We start from the raw sequence: 17,391 nt of genomic DNA on the forward strand, positions 1-17,391 counted from the left end.
ACTTGACATAACTGTGGATTTAGGATAAAGCATGTATGTTTCATATGGCTCAGTGCTCAAGCTTCAAAAGGTGGATGTGCTCCCAAACAGGATAAGCACATGACCACAGTTGCTAGTTGCACTGGTAGAACAAGCACCTTTCCTACAGAGTTACTGGATTTTCGAAGTAAGCATTTTATGGACAAGAGTTGCAGCTGGAAAGTGTTGGCTGCCTGCACTAGAAACCAGTGCAGCTGATACAATTGGTGTGTGGCTGACTTTACTGACTCACAGCACTGCTCTGGCTTCTGCATTCTGACTCCCTGGCGGTCTGGAAATCCTTCTCGTACAGAGATCCAAATATGTCCTTAGTGTATCTTTCATTAAAAGAAAACATGCTTTAATGTTCTTTTGGCGCAGATGTATGTAACACTTTCTGTATTAGTACCCGGCGAGGGGGTTGTGGCATACTCACAGCCAATCGGTAGGCTCAGAATGTGGGCATTACCACATGGTAATCCTGCTGCCCTGAGCCTCCTCAAGGCCAGCGGCCGCCATCTCCCCTCGCCAGGGAATCAGGTAAGTCTTCCTCCATCCCCCTACCCCGTCCCCTGAATTCCCTTTACACCCTCCCACCCGAACTTACCTTCTTTTTTGACCATTTCCAGAGCGGACACTCTGGGAACACTTCACCTAATCTGCGACAGGCCATCATGTAGTCCCTTCTCCCTTTCTATGGTGGCCATTTTGTTTGTTTACTTTTTCCCCAATGGCCGCCATGGAAAGGGAAAATGGACTTTGTTTTCCCTTCACCGGTGGCCATTTTGTTTGTCTTTTTGTTTTTCTGTTCCAAAACACTGAAGTGTTTCGGAAAAAAAAAAAAATTGCCTTTAGTACCCTAGTCTAACTGGCTGGGATACTAATCGCAAAAAGCCCCTTGACTGTGGGACATTACCGCATATGGTAATGCCCCCAGGGTCTTCGTTAAGGCCCTTGCTACGCTCTGGCCTGTAACTATGGGCTGTCGTGGCCCAGCGGGACACAACACTGTTGTTCACCTTGCTGCAATTGTGCAATTGATAACCCCATACGTTGGTAGCCAATCTATTTGTCAGACAATGTGCTAGACATGTGCAATACACAACAAGTTCAGAGAAGTGGCAAAAGCAGTCGCTAACGGCGAAACAGGCTGCTGGTGCAACATGACCAGGCCCATCGCAGTATAGCAGGCAGGGCAACCCCCAAGCCCGAGGGAGGCGTGAAAACGTTCCTCCGTCTCATGACATGTTCTACAGTGAAGCAACAAATGATGAATGCCTTGAGGCGAAACGTAAACCCAGGTGTAGAAGTGGTTGGGACATTTAATCTAATGCAATGCCCTCGGAAAAGGTGAACTGAAATAACTGCTAGAACTGATATATGTGTACATGAAAAACATTGCACATATGCAGCATGCCAAAGCTCAAGTGATCATGTGCAAACCAAAGGTCATTTCTAAAGGCATTGCACCTGCACATTTCTAAAGACCCACTTCTAACGTAACGTGTGCAAGCCACCTTTATAGACCTGCTTTCCGAAAATCACTGTAATGGAATTATACCTACTGTTGCATCATCTGAACCAGAGGCGAATGCATCTCCACTTGGGTAGTATCTGGAGAAAAAGAAAGTCCTGGTTAATTTCTGTTTTTCGTTTGTCAACTTCTTAGGTAACATCTTCCACATACATGACTGTGTTAAAAAAAAAAAAACATTTGGACGAATGTTTGCGCTGCCAATTTCAAGAGGTAGCATCTTTGAACAAGAGGCTGCTGCGCTCCTGCGCAACTACAACACGGGCAAGCGTAGATGCTAACCTGACGCTGTTGATGTCTGATTCATGAGTTTCAAATGACTGGATGCACTGGCCGGACCGCATATCCCACACCATCGCCTTTTTGTCACAGCCCTAAAATATAATGAAAAAGAAAATTCATCTGTATATCTGAATCAGGCAGTCTTTTTCTTCCATGAAAGAGCATATTATTCAGCCAGTACGTTGTTGTCTAATTCCATAATGGGAATGGGGGCGCCATTGAAGTGGAGGAACTGTTTTGCTGGGTGTCCCGTGGTCTATTATTTGAGCCTGAGACACTTTCGAGTAAGGTGTCCAGTTCTAATATCGAAAAAAAAGTCGAATACAAAAATATTGAAAAAAAGAATGTCGAAAAAAAATTTGAATGTGTTTTTTTTAAAATTTGTATGTTTTTGGATTTAGCTAGTAAAAATAAACAGGGGGCTTGGGGGGGGGAACCCCCCATTAATATTAAAAAAAAACATTCTACATTTTTTTTCTACATTATTCTTTTCGACATTTTTGCAGTTGACATTTTCACTATAAACCTTCGAGTAAGGTTGCATTCTGACTTTAAAATGGACATCACTGTCCCTGGTAGATGAAAGTAGCCTGAATTGAAAACTAGTGCCCCACTAGTCCATTCAGCATGTAAAAATTACCAAAACCTCCAAGTATACTGGAAGTCTGCCTCTTCCTCCCCAATAGGGCCTAGATGCAGCCCCCTTACCATTCCACGATCCTTGACCCCCATTCTTGGTTTCTCCGAGCTTGCATGTCACTTTATTAAGTCGGAAAACATAGACACTCCACTCTGGTGATCCTACACAGTCTTCTCCATCATAATCTTACACTGGGAACCCAGAGCGCTGCTGCCCTGCTCAACAGCACTGCAGAATTCTTGGGACCTCTGTATTCAGAGCAGTTGCCCATGACTACCCATCATACAATGATGAGCAACTCACTTATATACACCACCAAGTTCTGGACACTTGGAAAGGGAGTGAATATACAGGGGGGTAGTGTGACGAATCGAAGGATTCAGTCACTTTTCCCCAGGAGGAAGCCTTTCCTTGTGAGGCTAGGGAGGTGAGCCTGCTACCCAACGTTCTCCCTAGGGGTGGCGGCAAGTGGGAACTCACAGGGGGACTCCCCTGCTGGGGACAAGGGCTCCTGTTCCGGTGAGGAACTCCCTTTCCATCACACACAGAAACATCCTAAGGCTATATCAGTTACCAGAACACCAGAATCCTCCTACATCGGTTACTGCAACACCTCTGCAGAGCGTAAGTATTTGCCTGGCATTGAGATGAGTAAAAATAAGTAAGAAAGAATACAGAATTGCCTGCTGCTGAGACAAAGAAACCAAGAGGAATTATGATGAGCCTGTTCACGAGGAGAGGAATTCACTGATGTCTAATTTCTCTAAAAATCATCATGCAATGTAATTGGTTAGGAAAGGTAACTTAAGCATAGGTGTTATATCTGTATATAGAAATAAAGCATGTGGATAACTCTTATCGGGTGGGCGTCTACGCCCATCCCTCTACAACACACGTCATTGACGTCACTACAAGTACGACGTCTCATTGGTTACAGTGTCAATAGGACCCTAGATTGCATGGTCCATTGTGATTGGGCAAGTTACACCCCTAAACATAAATCTCCACTTTAATTAGCAGCATGCAGAATAGACACCCAGGTGCCTAGTGCCACAAGATTCACCCTTCCTCCTTTCCATCAATCAGTGTTTTAGGGCGATGTGTCAATTAGTTGGCTAAGGACGGCCTCGAAACTGTAGTCTCTTATCAGGAAAAGTTATAGCATCCTCGGGTTCTGGATGACATCAGGCGGTGGTACATCTCTGCGCCTGGCTGGTCACGTGTTGGTTCACCGTGAATTTGCTTCAGTTTCCAGCTTTAGTTGCATTTAATTCTGCCTCGGCCCTACCATCTGCCTGGGCCTCTCTTATCTTGACCTTCATGGGCGAGCTTGTATGCTCAGAAGTTTGGTTCTTGCGAGCTGTCGCTCTCCTCCCCTTCTCTGGGTGACCTCGATTTCCCAACCGTGAGCCGCTCTCTGTTGAGTTTCGATTCCGCTCTTCCTCTCTGTTCGGGTTGAGTTGTGAAACTTGGCCTGCCAGGACTCTGGCAGCCTGGGCCCATTTCTGCTTCACAAAATGGAGTTGCACTTGTGTAGTGTGTCTTATTGAGGTAGATATATAGTTGGCACTTGCCGCTTTATCTTCTACTAAGCACTGCAAGCAGTATTGATTTCTTAGCATCTTGCGTTCCAAGCCTATTTACACACGGTTAACAGGTCGGTTGCTTTCATCTTGTCCTGTAGCACTGTTCTCTCATGTTTAACATTGTCCCGTCTTAGTATCCATTACATTTATTTTTGTAATCACTTACACTGGCGTGTTATTTTCGATAGTGGCTTTTGTTCATTTATGAGTCTGTTCAGGCCCTTGTGTTATTTTCACTGGCCTTCCATTAGAGCTCTTGGGGCCTCTTCGTGGACCGTCTGTAGGTACTCCTTATTTCGTATCAGTGGCTGGTATGGCTGTCTGATAGGGTACCGTGTTGCCCAGGGTTGTCTGGTTATGGGCACTTCAACAGGTACAGATCTTCTAATGTACAATGGCCAGAGTCCGAGTGCAACTCTCTGCTGGTTCATTTGCTCTTCATATGTCACGTATCTTGGCGAGTGCCTTTCAGGTACCTCGAAAGGAGGGGCGGGTGCAAATCATGTCTGGGACCTCCTTTACACTCCCCCCTCTGATCGGTTCATCGATCACTTCTGCTTCGTTCTCGATCTCTACTTCTTTTGATTCTTCAGTGTTTTGTTCATTGTCTTCATGGTTGGCACATGATGGCGTGAACATGTGTGTCTTTGGAGTCCATATTTTTATCACGCCTTTCAAACTTCCTGCTGTTTTGACATGTTCATCTTTGTTCCAGGTCATAAACTGGCATTGTCCATTTGGACCGCAGTAGATCCATTTTCCTTCATACCTTCTTCGTTTCTTGGGATAAGTGAACTTTGTTCCTACTGGCGCAAATTCACTGGCCTTCACAAAGTCCAAGATTTCTTCATCTGTCAGGTCTCTTGGCTTCCAACCTGGCTCGACATCGACCATCATTTTCATCCCAATGGCTTTCTTTGCAGTTTTCTGGCATTGTGTGATGATTATCTTGATAACGCAGAATCCTAGCAGTACCATGGCTAATAGGGCTCGCAGGATCTTGAATATATCAGCCATCCATTGCGGGACCCATGAGAATAGGTTCCCAAACCAGCTGTCATTGTCCACCTCATCCGTTTCATTGGTCATCTGGTTTTTTAGAGTTGTCAACATGCCTATGGTCTCTGTTAGGGTTCCGTTTTCTTCATCGTGTGATGGTACAAATGTGCAACATGATTCTCCGATTTTTGCACAAACACCTCCATCCATCACTGTGATAATGTCAAGCACATATCTGTTTGGGAGGGTCATCAGCCTGATTGCTCTCAACTCTTCTTTGATTGCGTTGAATCCTTTTATAGTGGTATTGATGGTCTGCAATAACTCCCATCTGGTTATCTGCAACCTTTTAGCATTCACTCTAACTTGGATGTGGGGCAGGAGTAGTGTTGTGAATACTGTTGAGGTGAGGCTGAACAGCCTATGTTCATACGGGATTGCATAGAATGATTCTTCTGATTTGGGAGAAAAGTAATTTTCCCTCTTCATCCTGGATACCAGTTCCACAGATCTTCTTCTTCTTAGATGAGCATCTGCTTTCAGGAAACTGTCCAACTTTAGGTCATTCTTAGGGATCACTATTGCGGCAACGTGGACGTTCACTAGTGTGCAAATGCCTCCCCAGTTTTTTGGCAGCCTTATGTATGCCTTGGTTCCACACGCCCAGTAATGGTCCATAATAACTGCGGTTCCTTGGGTCATTCCTGGAGCTTCAAAGATTCGTCTGCAGTTTGATTCTCTCCCATCTTCCTTGTGCCATTGTTTCAGAAGCATAGTTTTGGGCTCTCCAGTGGCACTATCTGCAGGGGTCCCCCTCTATCTTCGACCCATGTTAGTAACTTTACTAGCTTTGGCCACAGAGGTTTGCATAAACTCTGTGAATTCTCTATTGCTTCCTTGCAGGCTCCAAGGACCATCCATGCTCGGCAGATTACTACTCCGTCTTCCTATCCTTCTGGGGAGACCACTGACCCCCAGATCTGCATTTGGCCACTGTTCTTCCAGATTTGAGCCTCTTCTGCAGTCTTTCCTTGGACGTTCAGTCTCGGGTTAACTTCCCATTTTATCCCTGATCCTTTGACTCCAGGGTTCTCATACCTGATCACATGATTTCTGGTGTGCGCTCGGTTTCTTGATTTAATGTCCTGGACTTAGCCATCTTCATCCGGGTAATTCTTTTCGTTGGCCCATATCAACGAGACGTCTCTTCCCATAAGTTGTCCTCTGGTGTTGCACATTGCTACATGCGACATAGAGTGTGCTGTAGGGACATCAATTTCTACAGCCACGAAGATCTTGGATTTTCCCTTGCTGTATGGTAGTAGAGCACAGACGAAGCATTCTCCTTCCGACTGTTTTCGCCCTACTTCCTTCATGTGCTGGTACCATATGTTGTTCCCGAGATGGGCTGTGCTGCCCAGATAGTCATTAATTTCATTGTTATCTTCATGAGGGCTTCTCTTGATTCTCAGCGTTCTTCTGTAGTTTGCTATGACTACGTCTCTGAATGCATCTGTGCTGCTTTTTCACTTCGGGTATCTCGATGGAGCAGGCTGCCGCGACTGCATCGCTGTGGTAGGAGGGGGATTTGTGCTTCCTTTCCTTCCCTTTTGCAGTCTGCCATACACTTCCTGTAACCACCATTGGTTCACCAACCTCCCAACTTGTGGCTGTGTTGTAGGCCTGCGACTTGTTCCTTGTGCTGGAGCAGGTGTGCTTGCTGTTATAGTTTCTATAGTTCTGTTTTTCAGCTCCTCATGTAGTTTCTTTGCGTGGACTATGACCGGGAACAAATAATCTATTATCATGTGTGTCTTGTCTGTGAGTTCTTTCATGGCCACTTCTGTTTTTTTGAGGGATTTTGCTATTTCCTCCTTCTTTGGCATTTCATTTGACTTTTCTTGGTTATCTCCACTATTCTCTGGAATTGAGTGTTCGGCAGGCAGTTTCTCCTTCTCTGCTGCCTTCGTTGGAGGCCTTGTAACCATTGACACTTTTTTGGGTGTATTCTGTGTGTGGGTGCGTGCCGTGGACAGTGCAACGTTTTCATTCATTCCATGCGTACCCTGTCTCCAGCTTTTCTCTCCATTCGTTACCTCAAGTGTATACATATCACTGCTGATTACATTCAATTTTAAATCATTTGCTTCATCATTAGCTTTTCTCGGAACTGGAATCACTATATAGGGTCTGGGTGCTTTTGTGGGATTCTGACGTTCATTATCCTGTGGGCGTGCTGATAGTGGGACACTTAGTGCACCAATAAAGAAAGCAGTTCTGATTGTTAATGACAGAAAGACAATAATGATCACCAAACATATACACATGATAGATTTGTAAGACATCTTGCAGCATTTCCTCCCAGGAAAGCGGGGGCGCCTTTCTGTTGGGGGTAAAACCAAGTTACTGTTATGGGCCCCCATTTCGAAAGAGTTCATAGTCAGTTATTTATTCCTTCTATTGCTCTGGTCTCGTATTTCGAGAGTTCGTTACTATTAGAGGGACTAGTGCTTCTCCAAGCGTCCCCACTCACGTGAGTGACGACGGTAGTCACTGGGTCCTCAGTACAATTCCTGTGCTAGACTACAGAAAAGGGTTAGGCTAGCAGTTCAGATATATCACATTTATTCACGCGTATCTAAAGTAGGTGAGGTCCCAGTGGATGCCTCGAATTTGCCTTGGTCCTGAGGACGTGCTGGTAACAGTTGCGAAAGAAGAAACTGAAGAGACTACTACAAATTACACAAAAATGGAATGCTGAAAAAATAAAAAATAAAATAAAAAATCAAGTGAACGTGTGGCAAAAATAGGAAAATGAACTAATCATACAAAATAAAGTTGTAAAAATAGGAACAAAAATAAAAATTAAAATATGGAAAAATAGCAAACGAGTCAAAATCGCAAAAATAAGATGTTGTACCAACAGGAACAAAATAAAAGCAGAAGTCAATATATGAAAAAATAGAAAAAATGAGAAGGATGCAGAACAGGAAAATACAATGGCGAAGTGCTTGTGTCTGCTCCTTTCGTTCGGTCTCTCTGTGACGAGTTGAGGAACACTGTCTCTCTTCTCTATCTGCTCCACAGTGAAGTGATGACAACAAAGTTTTGTTTTGGATTTCATCCTTCTAAGGCTCTCCTCAGGAGTGGATGTCCATAATTGCTTCTTAGTTGCGCTGCAATAGCCCTCAGGAGCCGGTTCAGGTGCGCGTTTTTTGCTGGATTACTGAGGAATGAGGGTATGTCAACATTACTGGGCCTACCCACTAGTTCTGGAAAGTTTTCAATGAGGTGGAAGAAGACCTGGAATACGTATCTGCTGTCTTCTGGTGTCAACGGCATTTGCTCTTGTTTTCTACTCTCTAGATCACAGGCCTTTTTGCTGTGTTAACAGTTTTTGTCTCCTCGATCTGTTCCTCGGCGAAAGATCTCACTGGAATCTCCTTAGGAATTCCCGCTGGAAGTTGGACAGCTCTACTTGGAGCATTATTCCATGTAGAAGTGTACCCATGTGTGGGGCGTTGGCTGGATCTCTTAGGAAGGTGATGACGTCAACATCTGCAGGCCTTCCTACCATTTCAGGATAGTCTGTTACTAGTCTGAGCATGACATGGTGGGCCAGCTGGGTATCTGCAGATGACAGGGACATCTGCCTTGTTTGTTGGGTCCTGATCACAATCCTTTCTTTTGACGTGAACAGATTTTACACTTCCCTGCTGCGTGGATTGCAACCACGTAGTTCAATTTATACCATACCTGGTTGAGAAATTCATTGTTTCTTGGATCTCTGATAAAGGTTAGTGTATCTGTGGTTCTCCCAACAAGTCCTGGACACTCCTCTGTGATCCGGAAGAATAGGGTATAAGTCAATTCATTTATGATCACATGAGGTGGAAGCATTTTTTTTTTGTTCGCTGTGCTCGGGCAATTCGGCGAAGACCTCTGCGATGACAGTCAGTAGTTGCCTGATTACCTTCTTGTTATCTGGATCCTGAATGAATTCTGTGACACTTGTTCCTCTCCCTATGAGCGACGGATATGTTAATACCACATGTTGGAAGTAGGTAAGGACATCCCACTTAAGACTTCGGCTGCACTGCACTATACGTTTTGCGAACAGAGTCTGAATACTTGATGCTTCAGGATATCATTTTTGGGTCTCAGAAATGTCTTATTTGCCGCTATCAGAGTCTTATAGTTTGCGTTCACTACCTTGTGTGGCTAAAAACGGTCATGTTATCAGTGTCACTGCATTTTTGGTTGTGTGATTCTCTTCATTACCCTGCAACTTTGGCTGCACAGAGTGTTCGTTGAATGTCTTGTATCCCCTTTAGTGCTCAGAGAAAATGTTCAATGTAAAGCCACGCGTTTCACAACGAGTACTTTAGTCTTGTCTTTTCTTCTCATGCGTCCTTCTTCCTCGCCATAGATCTTGTCTGCATGTGCTGAGGTCCTTTCTCGTTGTCTGTAGATTCTTCGGTGTTAGGTGCTGCAGGAGGGCACTCTCCTATAAAAGGCTTAATGTCATTCAGGAAGATCCAGGCTCTCCTGCCCTTGAGATTGACAGCGGATGGGGCGCAGTCCTCTACGATGAACGGGCCATTAAACCGTGGTTCACCTTTTTCTGGTGAAATTTCTTACGAGGACGCTGTCACCAGGGAAGATGAGGGGCGCGCAAAGGCTGTGAGCTGCGCCTGCATCAGCACTATCTGTTGTGGTTTGTGCTGTGCTGTCCCCTTTCCGCCGTCGCTGCAGCTGGCCTGAAATGACAAAGGGGCTGGATGTTAAACAGTCCAAACAGGCTTTTATCTCTTCTCCTAGTACCTCCCTAGTTGGCTGGGCATTACATCTAGCTCTGTCTCGGGGGGTAAGAGGGGTCCTCATCCTTCTACCATTAACTATTTTGTGCGGCGTGAGATGATGGTCAGAGCCTGGCTGGTTCCGAAGAGCATACAATGCCAGTGGTAGACAGTGCAACCATCCCTTCCTTAAAGTGAGCTTCAACTTGGCTATCATTTTCTTAAGTAAGCCCTTGATTCGTTCACATATCCCATTCCCCTCAGGATGATACACCGACGAGAACTTGTGCTTTATTCCAAGCAAAAAGCTGATCTGTTTGAAAACTGAATTTACAAAATGGGCCCCATTATCTGATCTCATTACCTCGCACAGCCACCATCTAGGGAACACTTCCCTCACCAAGAACTTTGTGGCACAGGTTGCATCGGGGTGTGTACAGGGACCTGCTTCTACCCATCTTGAAAAGGGACACACCACCACAAGTAAATACCTGTACCCATTACACAACTGGATCATATCGACATAATCGATATGCATGTGCTGGAAGGGTCCATTTGGTCTAGGGATGATGTTTCCTCTCACTACTTTTAATGTGTTCCCAGAGGTGAATTGCTGGCAGATAATGCAGTTTACTATAAAAAAGCAACATGCTCCGCTAAATTCGGTGTGAACCAGTCTTCTGCGAGCGTTGCAGCAATATTTTCTTTTGACATGTGTATGGGGTAGTGAAGCTGTTCTAACGCTACCTTTAGAAGGGTGACAGGCATTACTGGTTTACCAGTGCTGTCTTGCCTCCACAGTCCGCCAGAGGGGTTTAAAGAACACCCTTGACGCTTCCACAAATTCTTCTCCTCCTGAGGTGCCTCCCCTTGGAGCTCCATTAGCTGAGGCTGCCCCATATTGCTATAAGCCTCTTGTGTGTGTGGCTCATGCTATCATAATTCTTTCATGGGTACGTGCCACCTCTACGTCCATGATTGTTTCATTCTTGGGTGCCATGCGCTTGGCTTCCGTGTCCGCTTCATGATTTCCCCGAGACACGAAATCCATCCCCTTGGTATGAGCAGCGCATTTCACGACCCCTATGCCCACTGGGAGCTGTAGTGCTTTCATCAGCCTGTCCAACAAGGCTGCATGTTGCACTGGCGTGCCGTCTGATCGGAGGTAGCCCCTCTTTTTCCAGCGCGCTAGTCCTGCGTGAACTGTGGACGTCACATAGGCGGAGTCACTATACACAGTTACTTCCTGGTCTGCATGGTTCTCAATGGCGAGTTTCAATGCCAATAGCTCTGCAGCCTGTGCCAAATAGTGAGATGGTATTCGTGCACTATCAAGTACTTGAAACTCTCCATTCGCTATGTGTTTTACCACGGCAACGCCTGTATACCTTTGTCCGTCTTCTTGGTCAATTCTTGAAGACCCGTCAATAAAGACGATCTCTCCACCTGCCAGGGCATTTTCTTTTACCCTGGGGATCTCATCATAGAATTCCTCATAGTTTGCATAGTCGTGTATGGGTTCCCCTTCTGTGACTGGCTCAGCTATGAACGTGGCAAGGTCTACAGTTTTACATCACACTGCTTTAATCGATGGATTAGAGATAATCACCTCGTAGGCGGATGCTCTCTGTGACGTCAGTGTGCCCTTTGGTTTCTCTAATATGGCGAACAGTGAGTGCTCAACATACAATGTCATGGAGTACCTTCTTCCTCTCGTTTGAGGACAGTTGCCCTATGTACAACACCTCCTGTTGGCAGTACTGCAACTTTTCATTGTCAACTTTGTATCCCTTCTCAGCCAGTATAGTCAATAGCTGGACAGAATCGCGCCTGCATTGCTCTTCAGTGGTGCTATAGATCAGAATGTCATCTACATACTGCAAAACAACACTGTCCACCGCGATATTGCTTAGGTCCATTTGCAGGAACCTGTTGAAGATAGATGGGGACTCACAGTACCCCTGTGGCAACCTCGTACTTTTCAGGCGCATTTGTCAGAAAGTAAATGACATCAGGTCTTGTGAGTCACGGTGCAATGGAATCGAGAAAAATGCATTTTTCAAATCAATCACCGTGAAATATTTTGCTTCAGTTGGTATATTGCAGAGTATTGTGGATGGATTAGGGACTAGAGGGAACTCGGCTTCGACGATATCGTTTAATGCTCGTAAATCCTGGATTAAAAGCCAGGACCCTCCCTTTGATTTCTTGACAGGATAAATCACTGTGTTGCAAGGTGATTCTGACGTCACTAAGATGCCCTGTTCCATCATGGTGGAAATTGTCTTTGCGATCCCTTCATCTGCTTCTCTGGACATGGGGTATTGTCGTGCTTGCGGCAAAATAGCTCCTGGCTTCAGCTTAATCTTTACTTCACCTGCCCCTTTCAGGGGACCTATGGCATACGCCCTCATGGCTGCATGTCCAGAATATGCTCTGATCATTTCGTACACGTTTGAGTAGTGCATTCCTGGGGTGGAGCACACTATACCATTCTCGGTAAACGAGATGGTCATGTTTAGTTTAGTCATCAGGTCCCGACCCAGAATATTTACTGGGGTCTGACGCGAATACAATAGGGGTACATTCATTTTGCGCTCTCCCGCCGAAACTGGTAGTGTGTCTGTAAAGGGAAATCTACTATGAGCGCCAGTGAAACTCTGAGTATCTATTGCCTCGCTGGACAAGGAGAACTTGCCTTCTCATATGCACGAGCACATGGCACCTGTGTCAACTAAAAAGGAATATTCTTTCCCCCCTACGGTGACATTCACCCTTGGTTCCATGTTAGGGTATGGTGTCACTGATAGGATAGAACACATCAGGGTCTCCTGTGAGATGTCCTACTTTATATATAAGTTCGGTCACCTGTACACTTCTTGATTTCCCCCAGTCCCATGATTAACTCGCCCTGCGGAGTTAATGCCCTGTGACATTTGCGGCAGTGCCTGCTGGGGTTGTCCCTGTGGCAAGTTCCCCATGTTAGGTGGTAGACCCACTTGCTGTGCAACTTGCTGCACGCCTGATGCCTGCGACTGCACTGTATAATTTTGTGCACCGCCCTGCTGAGGGGCGTCAGGTTGATTCACCATGCCTGTCCCTGTCCCTTGGCTGTTTTGCTACATGCCTTGGCTTCTGCACATGCGCGCAACGTGTCGTGTCACTCCACACAGCCAACACTCTGGTGGCAGCCGGACCATTTGTCCATCCGGCATAGCTGGACCGCCCATTCGTGCATTCTGGAAACCACCTTGAACATTTTGAAAACCTCCTTGGTTACCTTCCTGATTGTTCTGCCATCCTCTACCTCCAAAACCTCTTCCCCTCGGGTAAAATCCGTATTACCCTGATTATTTTGCGGTGGGTTAGTTGCTTGTTGTGCGCTTGGTTCGGCTGGGTTATTGAGCATGGCTCCCTCGAGAGCATACTTCGAGAGCTTTCTTTGCACCAGCTTTGCCTCCTCTCCCTTACGAGTTGCCTCCTTTTTCCGATTCTTTTCTTGCAACAATCTGCAATAGTGTGCAATTGTCAACTGTATTTCGGCCCATGGTTTAGCTTCGATTCCTACCAATTTCTTGAGCTTTTTTTGCACCGGTTCTGGTAACCCTTGGCACAATATATGGTAGAATACAGGGATGGATTTTGTCCAAGATTCATGCGTTTCGAGCACCCACGCATCTTGAAAATTTTGGATATAAAGCAACGGATCCTCTGACTCTTTCATTTTCCGAGTCATTATAGCTCGAGTCATTATAGCTCCCATGTCGGAAGTGTCTGGATATAGCGTACGCAGCACTTTCCACACTGCTGCTCTACAGTTATTAAATGGCTCTCCGTCATGGGTGGTGTTAGTTAGGGTTACCCTAGGGTAGCCTGCTCGTTTCCATACATCATCTGCTCTTTCACCAAGTATGGCAATTAAGAGGCCCTTAATGTCCCCTATAGCTAAGGTGACACCCCCCGTCATTTTCTCTAACTCATGTATCCACTTTCCGGCGCCCGATGTCAGCATTGGAAGCTTATTTTTTAGGTTTTCTCGGTCCATGTGTGGCCATGGAATATATTGTGGTTTTGCATCCCCTTTTTCTAGCAACGGGAATTGGAATGCGCAGTCCTCCTTCTCTTTCCCCATAGCTGTCTGGTCTACCACTGGGGTGGCATTCCCGCCTTGTAGTCTGATTGGCAATGCCCTTAACCTGTCTGCATAGGCAGGCACCGACGCCCCCCTCTGACCGTGGGTTGTTTCTTCATGTCGGCTGGATTGTCCAGCGGACTTCGGTGCCCTACTTGTGGACCCTCTAGCATCCGACCATCGTACCTCTTAGTCCCTTGGGAGCCGTTTTTTGCACTGTCTCCCTTCGTCATGTGCCCCTTCCTCCGTTTCCCCACCGGAGTCAGATCCTGAATGCTCCCAGTTTACACAACTTCTTGCATCTTCTTCGTTCTGCCCAATCTCCAGCCTGTCTAGGGACAGTCCCCTGCTCCCACTACTTCGGGTGACATCCTCAGTGTCGTATAGCTGAGTACTCTTTAAGCGCTCATCCTCCCTTCCCCCTTGGGAAATTAGTTCCAGGCCCATCTCGTCATAAATATTCTCAATCGTTTCCTCAATGCTTCTGGTGTCGAAGTCATCATCAATATTTGTCCCGCTTGTACCTGGCACTGCATCGCTTGCAGGAAAGAACTCTTCTATGTCTTCCCATTCTACAACGGTATTGGGTTTTTTAACTTCCCGTTGCAAATATTCTAGATCTCGTGCCCTCTGTCTGCATTTACGTTCTGCTTCCTCATCTATTTCCTTTTTCGCTTCTTCTCTAGCCTTATCTACTTCCCTGATCCGTTCATTTCTACGTTCTTTTGCCCTTCTACTTTCCTCGTCTTCCCACTTCTTTACTTTCCTCTCTTGCACTCTCCTTTCTTCCTCTAACTTTAGCATGTTCTGCCTGTACGTTTCCTGGGCTGCGTATTGTGTGCGACTGAGCGGTATTCCTTGCTCTTCGCTATATAGTTGTTCTCGCCTTAACCTATCCTTCTTTCTTACCCTCTCGTCTCTTATTTCCTTTTCCTTCTCTTTTCCCTTTCTCTGCACCTCATCAGACCATTCCCTCGGTCTTACGTCATCACTCCCTTTACCATCAAGTTTTAGCAATATCTGACCTCCCATTCACTCGTCTTTTGCGATTGCTAACTTGCTGCTTCCTTTATGCTTTTTTCTCTCTCTCTCTCTCTCTCTCTCTCTCTCTCTCTCTCTCTCTCTCTCTCTCTCTCTCTCTCTCTCTCTCTCTCTCTCTCTCTCTCTCTCTCTCTCTCTCTCTCTCTCTCTCTCTCTCTCTCTCTCTGTCTCTCTCTCTCTCTCTCTCTCTCGAGAGAGAGAGAGAGAGAGAGAGAGATGCAGTACTCTGTGCCTGATCCTTTCCTTCGTCTCCGCATCTCTCCTTGTCCCTCGGGACTGCGGAGGCAAGGTCACCTTCCTGCTCCTTTTCTTTGATGTCGTCACCACTGCATGCAGACGACTAGTATGCCGGGTTGCTATACCCCGTGGCTGCCTTAAATTCTCTCAGCGGGTAAAGACCCTCTGTCTTGCTTCCCTCAATGACTGGTTCCGGCGGGGCTGGTGGCGCCTCACCCCCTCCGTGCATACATTTAATATCCAGTCTGCGGGTGGTTCTTCCTCCTTCGCTTGCTCGAACATTTTCCAAAGTTCGAGGATGGCAAGGCGTTTCTCAAGCTTTTTTCCAGTACATGTGGCATGTAGGAAGGTGGTCATGTGCTGTAAAACAGCCTTAGAGAGTGACCCGTTCTGGGGCCACGGCATAAACATCTTATTTGCGGTGCCCTTAACCCACTCTTGGCTATATTTCTTCAGCTTTGTTGCATGCTTGGGCAGTTGCTTGCATAAATGCGCAAGAGGGGTAACTTCCTCCATTCTTAATTCTGTCACCAACAATAATTATACAACTCCTTCAATCTTTCAATAGTATGAGCGAGCACCAAATACGCAAACTCCAATCCAATCCTTTCCCGCCAAATTTTATACCAACAATTTATTCAAAACTCATCAATTTAGTGGTGATTCCCTCTCAGTTTCAGAATCGTGTAATCCAAAATGCATTTTAAACACTCCCCAATGCAATTATTTTACATTTGACATACAACAGAACATATATGACAGATGTTTGACAGACTAGACAGACACCAGCTGGTCATACGTATACCTGCCTTCTAATTAATACCCCGTCATGGGATTTTAACGAACTCCCTTATGACGTCTTTAAACGTCATCGTAGCCTAAATTGTCCCCCCACTGTGGGCTCTGGGTTCACGTTCCTTCTGACCACTCTTTAAAGTGCAGGAACAAGGCGAATCCTTACGTTTTCACTTCAGGTGCTCCCCTGATTTACGTTTTTACTTCAGGTGTCCCCCTGGTTTACTTTTTTACTTCAGGTGCCCCCCTGATTTACGTTTTTACTTCAGGTGCCCCCCTGATTTACGTTTTTACTTCAGGTGTCCCCCTATTGTTTCTCCACCACCCTCTGTTACCTTTCCCTTGCTTGCTCTAATGCCTACACAACATCGTCCAAAGTAACGAGTTTTATTGCTTCACTCACCAATCGCATTGTTTCCTCTCTGGAACTTCGGGATTACCGCCCCTTCCTCTTCCTGCTTTTAAGGTTTTCGTCCGATCCGCTGCCTGTGGGAATGAGAAGGGTTATGCTTGGAAAGGCGGGTTCCTTCAGACCCACTGCAGATTTTTGAAATTTTACTCTATCATTGTCCACGGGAAGCTTCTCAGTCTACTCAGCCGGAATGGCGAAAGGACTCATGATATTGCCGAAGTCTCAGAGTTACTTCGTGCCTTCGGTCTACAGGTGTCTCATGACTATATCAATCGATAATCAATAATTGATGGTCAAAACCATCCTCACGCTACCAAGTGTTCACGAGGAGAGGAATTCACTGACGTCTAATTTCTATAAAAATCATCATGCAATGTAATTTGTTAGGAAAGGTAACTTAAGTATAGGTGCTATATCTGTATATAGAAATAAAGCATGTGGATTGGATAACTCTTATCGGGTGGGCGTCTACACCCATCCCTCTACAACACATGTGATTGACGTCACTACAAGTACAACGTCTCATTGGTTACAGTGTCTATAGGACCCTAGGTTACATGGTCCATTGTGATTGGGCAAGTTACACCCCTAAACATAAATCTCCACTTTAATTAGCAGCATGCAGAATAGACACCCAGGTGCCTACTGCCCCAAGATTCACCCTTCCTCCTTTCCATCAATCAGTGTTTTAGGATGACGTGTCAATTAGTTGGCTAAGGACAGCCTCGAAACTGTAGTCTCTTATCAGGAAAAGTTATAGCATCCTCGGGTTCTGGATGACATCAGGCGGTGGCACATCTATGTGCCTGGCTGGTCACGTGTTGGTTCACCATGAATTTGCTTTAGTTTCCAGCTTTAGTTGCATTTAATTCTGCTTCGGCCCTACCAACTGCCTGGGCCTCTCTTATCTTGACCT

At 45.9% G+C, this 17,391-nt stretch overlaps 2 protein-coding genes across 2 annotated transcripts in view; both read right to left on the reverse strand.

The window, feature by feature from the left end:
• Positions 1-17,391, reverse strand: part of GNB5 (G protein subunit beta 5) — a 458,941-nt gene that overhangs the window by 153,869 nt on the left and 287,681 nt on the right. The window contains exons 9-10 of the mRNA XM_069624846.1: positions 1,835-1,926; positions 1,584-1,632 (exon numbers count right to left, since the gene is read on the reverse strand). Coding sequence (XP_069480947.1) covers positions 1,584-1,632; positions 1,835-1,926 — 141 coding nt within the window. The remainder of the gene's footprint in view (positions 1-1,583; positions 1,633-1,834; positions 1,927-17,391) is intronic.
• LOC138504381 (syncytin-B-like) lies at positions 1,933-16,550 on the reverse strand. The gene is made up of 2 exons (XM_069624845.1): positions 16,467-16,550; positions 1,933-9,819 (listed from the first exon to the last, which is right to left on the reverse strand). The coding sequence occupies exon 2, from the start codon at positions 5,831-5,833 to the stop codon at positions 4,529-4,531; it is 1,305 nt and encodes a 434-aa protein (XP_069480946.1). The 5' UTR covers positions 5,834-9,819; positions 16,467-16,550; the 3' UTR covers positions 1,933-4,528.

The sequence above is a fragment of the Ambystoma mexicanum genome, chromosome 11, assembly GCF_040938575.1.
Source record: "Ambystoma mexicanum isolate Mex_15411 chromosome 11, UKY_AmexF1_1, whole genome shotgun sequence".
Classification (NCBI taxonomy): domain Eukaryota; kingdom Metazoa; phylum Chordata; class Amphibia; order Caudata; family Ambystomatidae; genus Ambystoma; species Ambystoma mexicanum.